Genomic DNA, 17,925 nt, shown 5'->3' on the forward strand with positions numbered 1-17,925 from the left:
TTATTTACCACAGGCAGGCTAAAATTACAAGGCAACGTACGTACCACTAAGAATTTACTTTGAATGAGCATCATAACCCTAAATAATGCTACCCTTACACAAATTTCTCCTCACAGCAGAATTCCCAAACACGTAACGTAACAGATTTTTCCACCAGTGACCGTGGTTCATATAGTGCTCCTGTGATAATATGATTAGAGCTTATCCCCCAGCAAGCAATCCCAGTCAAAAAATTCTCATGGAGACCTTCAGTAAGTATGGGATAAAGCACACTGAGGGAAAGAAACACACTGAATAGAAAACATTTTATTACCTCCCTATTTAGCACTATAAGGATAAACAATTCTTGTTTTTTTTTTCTTGCTGAGGCCCTGCAAAATGCAAGGCAGATCACTGTCCTGGTGCCTCTGCAAAACAGAATCATGCCAAAGCCTCACTCAGCCTTTCTTTGCCTACTTAAGCGCTGGAGGGGTTAAACGGAGGTTTTCCACTTGTAATAGGAACCAAACAAAACAGTAAGCAAAACGAAGAGTAAAAGCTGAGTAATACCTTCAAATGTATAGAGAGCTTTACATGTTCCTATGGTCGGTAGTGGTTCTTCATCATCAAATTCATCATCAAAATCTGTTGCAGGTACTTTCATCTCAGTCTCCTGACTTTGCTCTTCCGTGTAACTGCCATCTGGGCTGCTCAAGAGAGGAAAATACAGAGCAACTATAGCAACCAGCCTCGGGAGCAAAGAGGATGGCTTGTTTACCAGGCACTTAAGTCAAGGTGAGCAACTCGAGCTGGAGCCGCTCAGCGATTCCAAAGCACGCTCAGGACAGGCTGCTACCACTAGCAGCTGTCACAACACAATGGGTAAGACTAGTCATTTTTCTCTTCAAAAGCTGTAAAATATATCCATCTCACTTGCCTTCACAGCACTGAGCACTGGGGCTATTATAAATTTCATCATACTTAGAAAAGCAGCGCTTAAAGTTGGAATATTCTATATGCTAAAAGTAGTAAGCAAGACTCCCTTCATGGAGTGCCTGCCTTTAGTCTGGTCACTGAATAAACTCCTGAACGTTGCAGAGCAGCAGTTTTCCTGTTTAAAGCTCAGGAAATCAAGTTCAATATCAGTCCAAACAAGTCAGCTCTGTACAGATACTGTACCTCTCCCGGTCCTGTGCGCAGCTGTTTACTGCTGACGTGTTCTGGGCTTCATACAGCCCGCTCTGCCGTCGGGCCTGTTCAGTCCGCATGGGCAGCCTGCCCTCCACCTCGGCCAGCCAGCCCTGCGAAGGAAAAGCAGCGGTCTCGCACATTCCCGGTGCTTAGACTTGCAGGGGGACATATGTTGTTTTTACTTTGCTTTGTTATATTTGACATTCAGACTACGGAACTAAAAACAGATTGTAAACATTTAAAAGTTTTCTTTTGAGATGCAGTTCTCAGGGGTATAAATAGATTCTGTATGTTCAACATTTATTAAAACTCTTGGTCTTGCCACAAAACACGCTTACTGAAAACTTGATTCTTTTGTGACGCTGGGTGCTGAAAACACCGAGTTAAGAGGAGCAGTTAATAGCTGTTTGGACATGCTGCTGCTCTCGTCACAATAAAGTACGAAGATATGTGGCAGCTTAAAGTAGTCTCAAGAACGTCAGACACAGCAGTCCTAGTGACTGCTGAATGCAAGAGGAGTAATCTGGGGAGAAAAAAAGAGCCAGTGATTTTCAAATGGCTAAGCAAGCAATGGATAGTAAAGCCAATGACTGTACGAAACATCTAAAATTAACGAGCTTTATATCTTTTTATGTTCATAGGCTAACTTAGAGAGTGAAACCTCTCCTCAGTCCTATAATCCTTCTGGTGTAATTATAATGGGATACACTTATAATGGCTTCTTATATTCCAAATACTTCTTATACTCCTGAGATTTTGCATCTCTAAGAAGCCTTCTGTTAATGGCAGACTATTCCTTAAAATGTATTTCTTCTGATGGCTTCTGTCCTGCTGCTAAGACTTTAAACGGTACTTTACATTTATGTTCCTCTGATTTTCCACAGACATCTGTAACACGATGCTTCAAATTATTTAATTAAATAAGCATCTGAAGCCCTCTGAGCAGTCCAGAGAGCACTACATTTTCTCTTATCCTCTACTTAGCATCGCTTGTTTTCTGTGGCAAATTAAAGAGCATGCAAGTTGGCTGACAATCACAAGAGATGGTACATATTTATGTTACACAAATAGGCTGAAAGATCTCAATTAACTTAAGTGCTTAAGTAGCACTTCCCCATAGATAGGGAGAAAATGCTTCAATATGTTTCTATCTAGAAAAGCACTGAAGCACCTGCTTAGAATCAAGCATGTGCTGAGCTACTCGTCACTGAAGCAGGGCGTATTCACTTAGACCAACATCACTACTGTACACTTACTCTTGTATCTCTTCCCATACCTCAAATTTCTGAACTTCTAATCGTAGCTTTTCAATGTTCTGTCCAAGTTCTGCTAATCTGTGGTCCACACTTGCTGGATCTCCCATCTGTGGGTTCTTGATATACACATCTTTCATTTTCGTTAAGGCATCTCTGAAAGAGAAGAAAAACAAAGTATATAAATGTTAGTGCAGCTGGGGGCAAATCTCTTTCTCTAAATGAGGGAAAGCAAAAGGATAATAAACTGCCTTTTCTTTACTCTGTGGTTCAAGTCTTATCTGTTACAATGGTAATGGGAAACATCAAGACAGGGGCTTTTGTCCTGTATAGAACCAACCCTCAAAAAGCAACAGCAAAATCACTCACCAAAAGAGAATTCACATTGTCAGAGGTGGAGGGGAAAAAAAAAAGTGTGTGACACCTTTACCTACAAGGTGATACGAGAGGCACTGTCTACAAGCCTAACTCTTCAGTCCTTACATTAAAAGGAGCTTCTTGCTCTACAATCAGCAGAGGGTTTTTCACATGAGCAAGGCTGGCAGCTGGAGCCTCACCAGTGAACTGTTTGGCCACACAGATGTACTGCGCTGCTACATGCGCACACTGCATTTAGACCAAATGATTCAAGCTCCATGTGGCCCACTTGAACAACCTCAGCAGAGAAGTGACTGGACGCTTGGATAATTGCCTTTTGCAAAGCAAAAGAAGGAATTTGGTATTGAATTTTAGCCTGACACACTGTTTTATTTAGTACTAGGATTTCCACTTGCCAGGCCAGGGGGTGGGGTGGCAATCTCGGGGGGGGGGAGACTACAAACAGTTGCAACATTCTCCTCCATCATGGGCTGAAATCCAATTGAGAAACTAGGACGAAGAGCTGGACATGGATGTATTAGTAACAAAAACGGCATGATAACCAGGAATTCCTACCTTGCTTGTTGGATTTTGTCCTTTGCAATGCAAATAATTTGTAAGATATTTATTTCACCCTGCTTAAAATGAAGCGAAATCCAGATGGTTTGCATTTGTCACAGCATAGCAACAGATGGACCTTAGGCCACATAATGCGACCCTGCATCCTGTTAAGTTATACATTATTTTTACTAGACTATTTCTGGGGGCTGTGTTTCATATCAACCCAGATGCCAAATGCCTTGGGTTTCAGAGTTGTTAATTTTAGGGCCTACTATGATGAATATACCAACATTAATGTAGTACATGCATGAGATCCCTTAGGGAAGCCTGCGGAGCTTTCACCGACAGCAGTGTGCTGCCTTTGACATGAGGCAAGTTGAAGCTGAACTTAAGGAAAAAAGTTATCTGCATGATGAACGTTTCAGAGCTGAGAGATGGGTGACTTACGAGCCAATTTCCTGTATTACTGGCACAGCTATTCGGCTTTTCTCTAGGCATTACTTGGGGGGAGAAAGGTTAATGGCAGTCCCACGACTCAAGTTAACACTCTTTATATTTTAGAGTTTCCCACCAAAGTCTTGACAATTGCAATCCTGTGCCTGCTTTTGCTTTGTGTGTAGAGAAAATGAGAAAAAGAGTGGGTGGCAAGGAAGTGGGACTGCTCTGTGGTTGAAGCCCTAAGGGACAATATTGCAAACCTATGAGTCATGATGATTTTAATTTTTTAACTCTTGCTTAACTGCTGGTGCTACTTCCTCAATCGTATACTATCTTCATTTTAAAATCGCTTCATTCTGCTCTGATTTCCTATCAGGTTTTAACATTGGGTTACCTCAGAATCAATACAGAACAGAAAAGAAAATCTATACAGAAACAAACGTTAAGTTACCACAGAGGGAAAAATGCTATGGAAGTAATATAACCATGTGCAGTCTTCCTTTCTCTTTTATGATATAAAATACAAAGGAGATAGTCTGGGTTACCAAACCAACATAAATAGGATCTTCAAAGCAAAATAGCAGAAAACGTAGGCATATCTTTGCAAATGCGAAGCAGTATTTTGGGGTGGACTAATACCAGTGAGGCTGAGTCTTAAAATCATTCAGAGAAGAAAAATTTCGTCTTCTACAAACATAGCATGCTGAATCTTTAATGCAACTGCAGGAGCCAGAAAATGAGCAATCACTGGAAGCAACAAATACGAGCTGCCAGAATCAACAAAAAGTGTGTAACTAAAATGGTCTTGTTCTCAACCACAATGATAAACCAAGCCTTGTAGAAAAAACATCCACAAAAGCACAGGACTCATCTTTTCTGCTTCCAGGAAATGTATGCTACAGACCAGAGCCTTAAGATACATAACAATCAATCTGCACTTCTGACAATGTTATCATGCTCATAATAGCCTCTTTTGTTGGGATCTACCCATGCCCACCTTTGCCCATCATATGTTTATAGCTGAGACTATATGACTGAGACTGTACTTACATCCTGTACTTACCTAAAATAAACTAACAAAAAATAAAACGAAAACCGCACCACCATCACTCACCCCCAGTACCAGATCACATCACCCAAAAAAACTGTGTATCCAACACTGAGCTTTGTCTGGATCGTGACTAAACTGCTACTCTGCTGCAAAGGCCCAAGACAGAATCTCCACAAAGAAGGAAAAATTGTCTGCAGTTACCGTGTATCTAATTCCCATCTTTAGCAATATGTAACCTCTGTGCCTTTTCTTGGAATAGCACCTTAGAAAACCCTAGAACCTTGCTCTTACTTTTCAGTTGTTTCAGTTCTGCTGTATAAGACCACCTATTTCATTTTTCATTGTGGGTGTTGGCTTACCTTTGATCCATTTCCTTCTGAATGTCTTTGTTTAGTTCATCGACTTTCTGCTGAAGCTTCTTTCTTCTTTGCTCAGGTGGAAGATTGCTGAAGTCTTCTGGCCCAGCTCCCTGCAGAGCGGAATGGAGGAAAAAAGAAAAAATCAGGATCTAAAAGAATCATTTCAGGATTGCATTTTGACAATATCTCACAAAAATCTGTGCAAAAACCACAATGAATGGTCTGAAGCATTGTTATTGCTTGTACTAGTACTTATCAGTCCCTGAATGGCTAGGAATCTGAATGCCTAACAAATAATCCCAGGACCCCGTCCCACTTTCCTACCAAATGGCTATTGGGAGATCAGCTAACAGAGAATGCCAGAATTCAATGGCAAAGCTGAAAATCTATTTTTATCCACGTTTAACAGCAGATTTTATTTAACAGAGTTACATTCTCACGGAAAGTTCATCTTCCCTGCCTTTCCCTACTCTTCTACAGACAGCAACTCTTTAGAGCAGTTGTTAGCTTCTACTCCTGTGTTACAGTCATGCTTCTTGTGCCCACTACTAATTGCTGGCTTGCTCTATGTAGTTTGACGGTTGGTCCAATATGCTTAATTTATGTCAGGACTCTCCCAAACAAAGGTAACAGAACCACTTAATCTGGGATTATATAATTTAAGAGCACATTGCACACACTCCGGAATCCACATTTCATGGATTATCCTCGATATTTCCTTTCTTACTTGTATTGGCATAGAAATCAGGAATTTTGTCAAAGCCACAGAATCTATTTGAAGTCATAACTCAAGGAAAAAACTGGAAGACCACAGTGGTTTCCCATGTGTGATTCTGCTTAAAACCCCCCTTTTATGCCCTCAGACTGCTATGCCTATTCTTGATTGCCCCGGTTTGGTATAGCAGGTAAACTTACATAAAACGTGCCCACACTATTTTCAAAGTACCAACAATTTTTGGCTTGCAAGAAGGCAAGGAGGAAAGTTTGGGTGAGCTATAACAAACACATTTCAGTGATAACTAGCTGCATTGTAAAAGAATGAGTTTCTTTCATGTAATCTACAATTTGTAAAGGTTTTTCTTGTCTTGGTTTCTGCTCATTCCCCATGCGATTTCTAAGGGGGAATACTGGCATGTGCAAGACAGAAGGGGAAAACCACAAAGCTGAGTAACGCAATTCAATAGCTCAGGAGCTTACTGAACGCTTGTGAGTAAAGTTGCAACATTAGTTTTACTCAAATGCCAAATGTTTCTCTTAGAGGAAAGTGATTTAGTGGACACTTTACCACAAAGGCTACCTATTAGACCCCTTCAGCTCTGCACTGAGTGTGCCCTCTGAGACAGCGCACTCTCTATTCTGCATTCACAGGACATGCTATTTATAAAGAAAGCATGCGGGTGTCAGAGGATGGAGAACTACAGACAGGCCATCTCCTCCTCTTCTGCTCTAGTAATTGCAGGAAAGCAGAGCAGGGTAGCCTAATGAAATTTTCAGTACAAGACAGCACATGCAGCTAAATCAAAGCCTGATCTTCTGTGTAACAAACTCTTAAAATTCTGTTTTATGATGCAATGGGAAAGCAAATTTAAAATAAATGAGGGAAACAACTAAATAAGTTAGACACATTCTAAAACTTGCGTCATTTGCAGTCCTTGCAGTTCTGAATTACTGCTCACGTTACTTGCTGCGCATGGTACAGGAAAGCTGTACTTTAATTAGTTCTTTAATGTTGATAGCATTTTGCTTCATAGTAACCCCCACATCACATTAACTTTAAAATATATTAAAACAGTCTAATCTGCACACTAAAGCCATGCATACATTTTTAAGGCAAAGCATCTGGATATAGCTTCAAAAATGAGTAGGTAAAAGAAAGATTCTAAGGTGTTCTACTCAATTCTATCCAGAAGAGACAGAGATGCTTGAAAATATCCCCAGTTATACTAGATTTAGTCAAACCAATTTGGAAAAGCTTTTTATTTTGGATTCTTTGCTTCAACCTCAATCAAAAGCTCCAGGCTGGACTAAATTCAGTATTTGTGTTGACAATGCTTCAGACCAAAGCACTAGTGTCACGTGGAAACGCATGCCTGAGACCAGGTGAACTCACTGAGACTCGATTCCATGCTTGGTAACTTCCCACCAGAACAGAAGCTACGGATCCTCTTCTAGCAGAAAGAGTCAAGGAGCAATTTTTGCACATGCTGGGCACATTTCATGCTCTCAAGCGAAACACGCCTGGGCTGTCTCTTTAGTAGTAAGCATTGCCTGTGTTTTCTAGAAATGCACATCTTTTTGATTTGTGTAATTCTTGGGGAAAGGCCAGGTCAGCCATTTGTTTGGGGAGGATGTGTTCCTACTCACTAAGGCTTGGCTCAGCTACACAACACACTTTGTGGCCAGGAAAACAAGACATGGAAATTCTTGGTATAAACCCTTTGGACTAATAGGCCAGTGGATGGCAACAGCCAAAAGAACGAGGTTTGCAAGTAAGCCTGGGATCTCCATCATCCCTCAGGTCTACCACAGGTCTTCAAGGAAGCAATACTGCAGTGAAGCCAAAGCGAGTCACTGTGGTGCACAGTGCAGCAGCAGGGCTCGAAACCTCCAGAGACACACCAGAGCTACACCAGGCAGCTTTCAGGGCACAGCCCTTTCCTCAGAATAAGCTGCTATGAACAGAACAGGTCCAAAATGATGCATCCATGAACAAGGTGTATGCAGGGAGGAGAGGAATAAGAGGCAGAGAGAACCTAAAGGCACTGACTGGTGAGGAAAAAGAAAACTTTGAAGCTAATGCAGTTAAGGAGCTACTGTGGATCCTCGGAAGCTTTCTGAAATTGCAACCAGTCATTTGTGGCTCCAACATGCTTGCACCAAGTGGGTCAGCAAACCAGTCGTGTTCTCCTTGTGACTGGAATCATCAAAGGCAAAGGAATCTTGACAAGCTATCAGGAACATCAAGGCGTGGAATATCTCAAGCGGTACAGTACCTTGAATGTAAAGTTGACCACCCAATTTGCTTTCCCCAAGAGGCTCACCCGCTCCCTTTCCAACTCAGTAACTTTATCTTACCGTAGTTCAAGCAACCTTCGCAGCTGCATCCAAGATAGAATTTAGGATTTGTACACATAATTTGCAAGTTCAAATCAGACTGAGTTAACCTTGTTGGTTAAGGTTTACAGAACTGTAATTAATACCATTATTAGTTATTCTGAAGGACTACATAGGGCTGTAAAATGTAGGCGATGATGCACATTTCCAGTAATACCTGGACATAGAAAGTAAACTTTGCAGCTATGTTACAGTTAAACAAAATGCATGCATTTCTCTCTGAAAAGGGTCCAAATATAGACACCTTTATTTCTTTTAATGTTTTAATTTATACTTATACAGTAGCAGAATTACTTGATACTGTTTTTCTACATTTTTGTAGCCCTAGATTACAAAAATGAAAGCTAAACTAGATATTAGAGTTAATTTTTTAGCAACTTATTAGAAAGACTGAGTTCCGATCACCTCTATTAGACTCCAGACCTGTGTATTCAGAGTTATCTGATAAACATCAAAAAAAAAGCAAACACAAAAGAAGAAACAAATTTAACAATTTCAGTGTCATGTCACATGTGGCACAGTGCACATTAACACACACAGAAAATTGTGATTAAAACACAGGACAGGCATGCTGTAAATGTGCTTACCAGCTTGAGAGAAAGCTTCATGTAAAATTGGAGAGATACAGGGTGGGGGAAAAAGAGAAAAAAAACAACAGTGCATCAGTAGAAGAGGAACTTTTTCAGACTGACGTTACAATACAATGACACATACTCCCCTTGCTGTCGGAATGCAAAATGGGTAACACTAACAGATCTGTGCAAAAGTTCACAAGACGGCCCAGCATTACCAGTCAGCTGCCATTTCCTCACCAGGAGCAGGGATGGAAGTGTTTGTTGTACCTCTACATACGTGCTTCAGTACTGCAGGTGAAAATCTGCCCTGGACTGGCTCATTTACAGCAGCTACAACAGTGATTCTCGCATTAACGCAACAACTTTGAAGTGGAAAAAATCCTCTGAACTTGCAAATGTATGCAAGTTGCTTTAGATCAAAAAATACGTTGAAACGCAGTCACAAGCATCAGCTGCTTTATGCAAGAGAAAGGGATGATGAAGCCTGGCCAAAATGCCATGAAGAGGAAAGGCGCTATTGCTCAGCCTCCTGCTGCACGGTGCCATCTCCAGCCACTTCCAGGAGCCAGAGCCTCGCTCTCAGGCCCATGGCCAAACGACAATCCTCCCAGAATACCCCTATTTACTGGGGACAGCGCCATCCGGGCAGTCTTTTAAGCCATTTCATGTTCTTGAACAATTCAAACACAGATACTCATCATCTCAAATTTATTTTGGCCACACGGTCAGACAAGGTCAGGACCAAGAACAAGGAAAAAAAAATCCCTTCTCTTTATACCAAATTGATTCAAAGACAGCCCAGTAAGACATTATTCAAGCCCCTTAAATGATTTACATGATCTAGTTTTTCAAAGGTTAACACATTTCCTGGTACAGAGCCAAAACATTATCTTTTACTTACTCTGGGAAAGAAAGGAGACTGCAAAAAGTGAAGTGTACACGCTTAAAAAGCCTACACAGCAGCACAGCTCACCTCTGTCCTACATCACTTACACGTACAGCTCTCAACAGTGCTGCAGGGCCTCAAACTGACAGGTGGACAAATGTGCTTGGGCAGGCGACCACCAGAATTACCAAAGCCCTCTTCCAGTGTTGCAAGATGTTATGACAGCTGCTATTCGTGACGTTTTCCAAGAGATAGGGAGCCTCACAGTGTCACAGTGCCTTTCTGCTCTATGCCAAGCAGCACAAGTTGACTGCTATTCAAGATACAAACCCAGATTTTAAAGGGAAAATGAAAACTGCATCCGGCCTCCTCTTCCAGTAAAATGCACTGTGACTGTGCTACCAGATCTCTGGGGACAGTCGTGAAATGCTCAAACCATGCAAAACTTCTAAGTACGTAAATGCTGTATGTTAAAGACAGCTGAAAGGTGAAAATAGGGAAATGCCTCTTGCTCTAGGTGATGATCATATCGTCAGACTTCTGCATGTTCTTCCATTCAAGAGTTCTCTGTAATTATTACCACTGATAGCTCCCAGATATGGTGTTCTCAGAATCAAATGCTCCTTTTTTTTTTTTTTTTTTTTAAGCAGGAGCACAGTTCTTTAGGGTTGGATTTAAAATAAAGGTGGCTCTACATCTATGGTGTTTTCGACAGCATGCTTAAGAAATACAAAATTTTCAAATACAGTCATTATCGTTAGTTAGAATTTATACAGTGATATATGTCAACCATTCAAGGAAACTATATGGTCTTAAAATAAATAGTGAAATATTCCTTTTGAACTGACACATTCAGTGACAATGCAGCAGTTAAACTTCCCTCTGAAGTTCATTCTACTGGTACGTAAACACTTGATAATCACAGTGCAGTGAAGAAATTTACCCTGTTAGCTAAAAGGCCACTGAAAAACCAAACAAAACTAATTCATTTGAGAGAATAATCACAGAAGGAGAAAGAATGAGCTAAAACGTGTTGCTGAAGAAATTCAGTGGAGGCAGCTTTGGTTTGCGTAATTGCTTTAGCGTTCCTGTGAACTTTAGCATAGACATGATCAGCACAAACTGAGATCCTTGTACATATAGATACAGACAAGACTTATGGTGCAGAAGAAATATTTACCTATGAAGCGCTCTATAAAAGGCACAAATGTAGGCTACATGCGCTAGTTTCTAAACACTACTCACTCTAAAGGCACTACGCTACTGCGAGGAACCATCTGCATCAAGACTATTTTTCGCTGTAAATTCAGCAAATTTGAAAGTGATTACAGACACTGTATGCCAAATTCTTACACTGTTAAGTATGACAAAAATAGAGAACTTATTAAAAGCATTTCCAAAAAGACCACATCAGGGATTGTTACAACCAGTACAAATAACAAAGCAGCTCATGGACTGAAAACAGTGAAATGCTGAAATAAGTCATAGTCCGTTTTCCATTTTTGAAATGCATTGGTAATTCTACATGACAGCGATTCAATTGCTATAAGCAAATATAAGCAGACAAAATAAATCTGCATTAAACATTCACTAAATAATTACTTTTGCCCAGTCAGTTGGGTTTTCAAAGCTAGAAACTTTCTTGCAGCTCCTGGAAGAACCGGAGCATTTTGCCCTCCAAACGATCAAATAAATTGCATTGCTATAAAATACGCAAATCTGTTTCAAGTTGTCAATTTAACCTACGTCTAGCTTAGTCTTGCAGGGAAAAAATGAAGAGCCTAAGAGCCACAAGCTTCAATAACACATGAGAGAGCACGAAAGCCAGCAAGTCCATGTGTTATTGGACAGTCACAGACACTAACCTCACTTACAGAAAACAGGGTTGAAATAAAGCACTGTGCTTCCAAGAGGAAATTGTCTTTTTTTAGTGCTCCTGTAGCAATCTGCCCTATACAATGCTTTATCTGGGTATCGGATTTAGAGGTCACAAGTACTGATTCCATGAACTATCATCATTAGAGAGAGCTCGGGGAAGCTTCAGAAAGCTTTTCAGAGTGCTCTACCACCAAGGCAGAGAACGTGTCACCACACTGCTGTGAATCAAGGGTCAGTTCCTGATAGTCCAAACTGCACTCATAAAATAATTCAGAGTAAATGCACGGAACCCACCTGTAGTACTTTTTACACAAAACAGCTTAGTTGTAAAAGCCTACAAGCTTTTTATTGGGTAAGCCTACAAGCTTAACCAATTTCAAATTATTTTTGTTAGTTCTTTATTTTACAGCCAAGCACACTTTAAGTGGTTCCCACTGTAGTCTGAATTTCACAGGTCCATCTGCTTTAATTCTGCCAATTTCAGCATTTCCAGGACTAGCAGACAAATCTTCCTGCACACAACACAGTAAGCTGCAACTTGCCTCTCACCAAGTTTGCAGTTTCCCATTTATCTTTGACAAAGCACATTTCCAAAGCACACTCTAGCGGTGTTGTAAGTGGGGTTAGCGACTGTGCAGCGACGGTATGGGCTGATCACGCCATACGCGGACTTACAACATACTCCCTAGCCTCAATGGCACACGTGGGTGTCCCTAAAGTCCTCTTCATGAGTTCTTTGTGAAAATACAAAGACTGTGTCTGCTGGTGAGTCAGCAAAAGAAAACACATCCGTTATGGTGGAGACTAGCACAGCACCTGCGTTTACTGCTTCTACAGCAAAAGACAGCTTGACGCTTAACGAACCTTTAAGTGCAAAGTGGAAGCTTGTTAGATACTAGGTGAGTATTAATAGGGTTTAGCGCACTCATAATATTTACATCTCATATTTTTAAAGGCTAGCTTAAAGATGCCAGGTCAGAAAACATCTCTGCTAGAATAAACCACGGCTTTACCGACCCCACCCACCCAACACCCCGGTCTTGGCAGAGATGCACACACTTGCAATACAATAACAAGTATTCCTATGGGCAGGGAACACAGAAAAGGGGTGCTTGGTTTTGTTTGCTGTTTCTGCTCGCTCACAGAACAACCAAGTAGTAGTCACAAACCAAGTAGTAGTCACTCAGGCAGACCAACCGCCAAGCGTTGGGGGAAGAGCGCGCAGAGCATCACACAGGCAGGACAAGGTGGTAAGGGAAAACGTTAACTGGTGCAATGGAAATAAAATGACATTGTAATGAAGTCAACAACTTCCACTAAGAAGGAAACCACAAAAAAACCTCCACTGTGCCTTACGGGGCTGCCGGGAGGCTGGGGCTTGGGTAGCGACAGCAGGATTTGCATCCCAACTCCCAGCCCCATCTTCTGTTTAATCCCAGCCCAGCCTCCGAGTGAAGAGAAAAAAAGCAAACCAGCACAGTGGCACACGGCAGCTTGAAGGTGTAAGTTCTACCCCTGGATTTTGTTAGTTCAGAAGTATTGCTCTTTAAATAAAGGTGCTGATGTTACTGCCGGTATAGCAATAAAAGAAAAGAACACAAAATTAATATCAACTAGCAGAGTACTGAGTTTTCTTTGTCCTCAAAATGGAATTAGAAAAAGCAGAGCAAGCATAAATGAAATTATGACTTAATGTAAGTGGTTCCTCATTTTTGTACTCTTCTGGCTTTAACTTCCCTAAGAAACAGAGTTGATTTTAAGCACTATACTTTTTTAATACCATCTTATTAAAAACAGCACTGAAAAACTCTGCTTAGAAGACTTTTTTCCCCTCCTCTTCTAGTTCTGATCCATGCTAAATGCTGTAACAGTTTTACATTATTCGCTACAGTGGACATTTCTTCTGTTGGTGTTAGAAGAAACTTTAAAGAAAATAGGAAAACATGGTTAGAAAACCACAGACACTGACAAGAGTCAGCACTTTTTTTTTCCTTTTTTTTTTTTTTTTTTTTAAACAAACCGACTAGAGTTTCGTATTGGCCATGACCATTGATACTGGTAGAGGTACCTCTACATTAACCTCACATCTGTTGTAAATTGCCCAGGCATCTGTTTCCTTCCATGAAAACAAGAGTCACTGGATTTTTAGTTTGGAAGCAAAATTAAAACCAGACAGGGCACAGGACATATCATTACTAATTACATAATTCATTTTAACAGTCACCAGTGATTTTTCTGCTTTAGTTTTGTAATTTCTCTTTCCAAATGCAACATAAGATGCTAACCCAAAACTTTTTAAGGAAATTACTAAAACATGCTGCCTTTCCAGACACATTCAGATCTCAAAGACTTCATGAAGGAATTGTATGGGAACCCAGTCACTCCCATTTCAAGGATCAATTACAACGTGCAGTTCTGCTGCCTGCATTTACCCCGCTAAGCTTTTGTTATCTACTAGGCTTGCTCACAATAAGTAGTTCCTTTTCATGCACTTCTTCCTTTGACTAGTGCAAAAGGAGTATGATACAGTTTCCTCTGAAATAAACAAATTGTTACCCTGCCTTTTGTGGGAGTTAACAGCTCAGTTTATCAACAAAGCCAGGAAAGACCTGACATGGTCCCAGGACATGTACCTAGGGACATGGTTTAGTGGGCAATACTGGTGGTAGGGGGCGGCTGAGCCAGATGATCTTGGGAGGGCTTTTCCAACCTTAATGATTCTATGATTCCATGACCTGCTTCTTGACAATTTGCTTGAATAATCTAAAATAATCTTAATTACTTAAATACTGAAAATCTCCTGTGGCCACCTTTACTGCAAGGTGTCTGGCTAGAGTGGAATTTTGCCTCTGAACAAAACCAGCAGTGCAGAGACAATATTCAAAGCAAATGAAATTCTTCAGTGTCCAAAGCCAAGCACCCATTACATTGTACTGTCCTCTTGGTTCCCCACATGACCTTTCCAAAAGTGGCTTTACTAACGTGTATCTGTACAGATCACACATCCTGTGCAGAGAGCTTCTCCCTACCTCCTCCCATCTGATTTCTCTGGTAATATCACAATCCAGTATTTGCAACATTACTGCTCGTGAGCAAAATTCAGATGTTCTTGGATTTGGCAGTAGGACAAGGAGATGGAGAGGAACTGAGAAAAAGAAATCTTACAAAATTTAACATTGTAAAAGCAGAATTAACTGTATTATCTAGCTATGCTGAATATAAACAGGCCACATCAGACCTATCAGATGAAACAAATGCAAACAACTCATTTTTCATCTCATAAACAGGATTAGGGGGGAGGATTGTCTTTCTTTTGCCTGGTTAGAATTTTATTTCTGAAGATCATGAAGCACTTTCATGACCTTTTAGTCTGAAAGCCCAAATCACCAAGGACCTTTGAAACGTGAACTTTACAAATTCTCAAGTCAGACAGAGCAAGCTGCCAGGTCTTAGCAGCCTCTCCTGCTCTGTATTTCTAGATGCACTCAGTGGCGTGAATTCACCCCTCTGGAAAAAGCTACTATAAACTGAATGCTGGCCACCAACTTTCTTGGATGAGTCAGGCAGCAAAATATTTAGATACAAACATCCTGGTAGCAAACAGGGGAAGGAAACAAAACAGGAGACCATCGCAAAAGGTTCCAATCAAGATTTAGCAAGAGCCACCCTTTTTACTTTTTTAATGAACATGTCAGCAGAAATTAGAGGGACTCCAGAGAAAGCTATAGGAAAATATTCTCAGTATTTCACTTTTCACACAAACCAGTTTAAAACGAAGCATGTTTAAGACTCGCTTGCACTTCCCAGATAACACATGTTGGCATTTCTTCAGGCAAATATTAAAAGCAACTAGTCATAATTGCTTATATGGCCAAATACTCACTAAAGAAGAATTTGTACATTTGAAATATGAGCTTGCGAATTGCCCGGGGAACCATAAACTAGCATTTCTAAATTGAGTTAGAAATATTCCACATTATTTCAAATAATCTGTTCGGTGAATGGCACTACTGGAGGACTTGATAAGCTCCCACCTTCAGCAGTGCCTGACCGGCCCAAGCGTCTCACTGCCACCCCTATGAACAGGACCACCAGAAGCCAGCCCACCATGGCAGTGCCATGAAGACAGCCACTGCTAGCACACCCTCCAAGCCTGCTGGTACAGAAGCAGAACTGAAAGACTGCTTTCGCCCCTTAAAAGCTACTGAGAAAAGATGCTGTGGGCCAAACTGCAACTGAGGGGAGGGAAGGAGGTACACTTACAGAACCTGCCCTAGGACAAGTTGGAAACTTCCCGCTTCCCCAGTGAAAAGCACCAGAAAAGGGTTAGGGCTTTTTTTGTTGGTTTTTTGATTCTAGCCTGAATACATCACTAAATAACAATCCCTTAGAAAAGAACCAAAAACTGCTCTTTTTCTTTTTTTTTTTTTTTTTTAAGTGTCCTGTCTGTAACCAGATGAGACAGAATACTGTTTACGACAGTGTTTTCAATTCTCTGTGACTAACCACTGAAGTTCCCCACTGAAATCATCTCTACTTTTATACAGCTCCAGCCTTCATCCTTAAATGTCAGTGCAGCCCCTGGAGCAGAATTTGGACTTTTTGAAATAGTTACTTCCTTGCTGTTAAAATGTGTTTTAGAACAGGCTGTAAGATACTGAACGGTTGTGTCTCCTTCCGGTAATTTTTGTAACAATGATTTTAAGAACCTTAACCTAGGAGCCAAAGCAATACTGCACTAGCAACTTCTCAGCACAATCATGATGTCTGAGTTTGTCAGGGAATTATTAATTTATTGTAAATTTATTTCAACACAAACACCTTGATGTAAGTTTACTAATATAGCTATGGTTCATCATTTAATTTTTAGCAAGCTCTCAGTTCAAGTCTCCTCAAGAATTTGCAAGAAAAGCAGCTATTACTGGCTACTGAAAACAGTTTTTCAACTTTGTATTTATGCAAAGGTATTTCATTGATATTTAAAGTGTCAAAGACCCTGCAGGACTTTAATTTTTCTATGGTCACCTGAAAAACTGTGCAATCCATATCACCTGCTCTAGGAGGCCCCAGCACAGACATGAAAAACTTGCTGAGGAGCAGGATTTCATAGGCACTCTACAAGAATCATATCAAATTTTCCTATCTTACTGAAACTTCACTCCACAGGACACAGGCAGGTCCTTGGGAACTGCCAACCCCAAACATTTAGAGCCAATTGTAATCAGCATCTCTTAGTGGCTGCATTAAATTCAGTCCCCTAGCATCACCAGCATGGCAGCCCTGGTTTAAAGGACACCTGAACTATATAAACATCTTTATTACCACCTAGGATCTGTTCCTATTTCACATCTCATGTTTTTTTTACCTGAAGACTCAGACTTAAACAAGCAAACACTTCAGCACTTGACACACTGTCTATAAGGCTGAGTCTCCAAAACAGAAAGCTTACACAGACTTGTGGCACTCTCAGCCACAAACCCCAGGGATGTGACGTTCCTGCTACTGCATCAAGTGGTGTCAGGTCTTTTCAGGGAAATGCCTGAACTTGCACCAACTGAAACCAGAAGAATTATTTTCTAGAATCCCTCCTAATTTACTCCCCTCCTTTGGGCAGAGATACTGAGCTCAATCCACCCTGCAGAAAAGAAAATTTCCCACCTAAGGGGGCAACTTTCAGCATCAGGTTCATAGTAAGCCTCTGAACGGCACTCCTCCAAACCTACTCTGCCACAGACATATGCAGGGCTACATTAATGACTTTGTGACTTGTAAGTGAATATTAAAGTTCAGCTCTCTTCTATACTTTGGACTACCACACTTTCATACCACCACCACCCCCAAAAAAAGGCCATTTCCATCAGGAACTGCACTTTTTGTGGTTTCATTGTGGGGTTTTTGACTGCAAATGACTTTCTAGGTTGGGATTCCTTGGATTTGTCTGCATGTTATGATAAAACACAACGGATTCATTCACAAAACAAAACAAGTTTTTACATAACAGAACGTGCAATAAAAGCGCAAGAAAAAGAAAAGAGAAAGAAAGAGAGGTATCCAGAGGAGAACTTACCCCGCGCTTTAGGCTCCTGAAGCAGTGGATTTTGGGTTTGGAGGTCATGAACTCGTTGAAGCGATGGGAGAGGGGTTCCTTTTGCTGCTTGGGAGACTGGGGGCCGTTGGGAACAGCAGAGGGTGAGGCAGAGGCAGGGGGAGGAGGAGGGGGCTGATGGGGGGATGTTAAAAGGGACATAAGCTACGTATAAGAGATGGAGAAGTGACAGAATAA

The 17,925-nt window shown here is 41.0% G+C and overlaps 1 protein-coding gene across 45 annotated transcripts in view; it reads right to left on the reverse strand.

The window, feature by feature from the left end:
- Positions 1 to 17,925, reverse strand: part of FNBP1 (formin binding protein 1) — a 99,863-nt gene that overhangs the window by 11,324 nt on the left and 70,614 nt on the right. For 7 of the 45 annotated variants that reach the window (XM_040531550.1, XM_040531552.1, XM_040531547.1 and 4 more), the window contains exons 10-13: positions 5,190 to 5,299; positions 2,447 to 2,579; positions 1,159 to 1,280; positions 550 to 686 (exon numbers count right to left, since the gene is read on the reverse strand). In XM_040531550.1, the coding sequence (XP_040387484.1) occupies positions 550 to 686; positions 1,159 to 1,280; positions 2,447 to 2,579; positions 5,190 to 5,299 (502 nt within the window). Of the gene's footprint in view, positions 1 to 549; positions 690 to 1,158; positions 1,281 to 2,446; positions 2,580 to 5,189; positions 5,300 to 8,708; positions 8,745 to 8,890; positions 8,906 to 17,709; positions 17,893 to 17,925 lie in introns of all 45 variants that reach the window. The other 38 variants (XM_040531551.1, XM_040531546.1, XM_040531541.1 and 35 more) reach the window with 18 other exon arrangements.

Source organism: Cygnus olor, chromosome 19 (assembly GCF_009769625.2).
Source record: "Cygnus olor isolate bCygOlo1 chromosome 19, bCygOlo1.pri.v2, whole genome shotgun sequence".
NCBI classification, from domain to species: Eukaryota; Metazoa; Chordata; class Aves; order Anseriformes; family Anatidae; genus Cygnus; species Cygnus olor.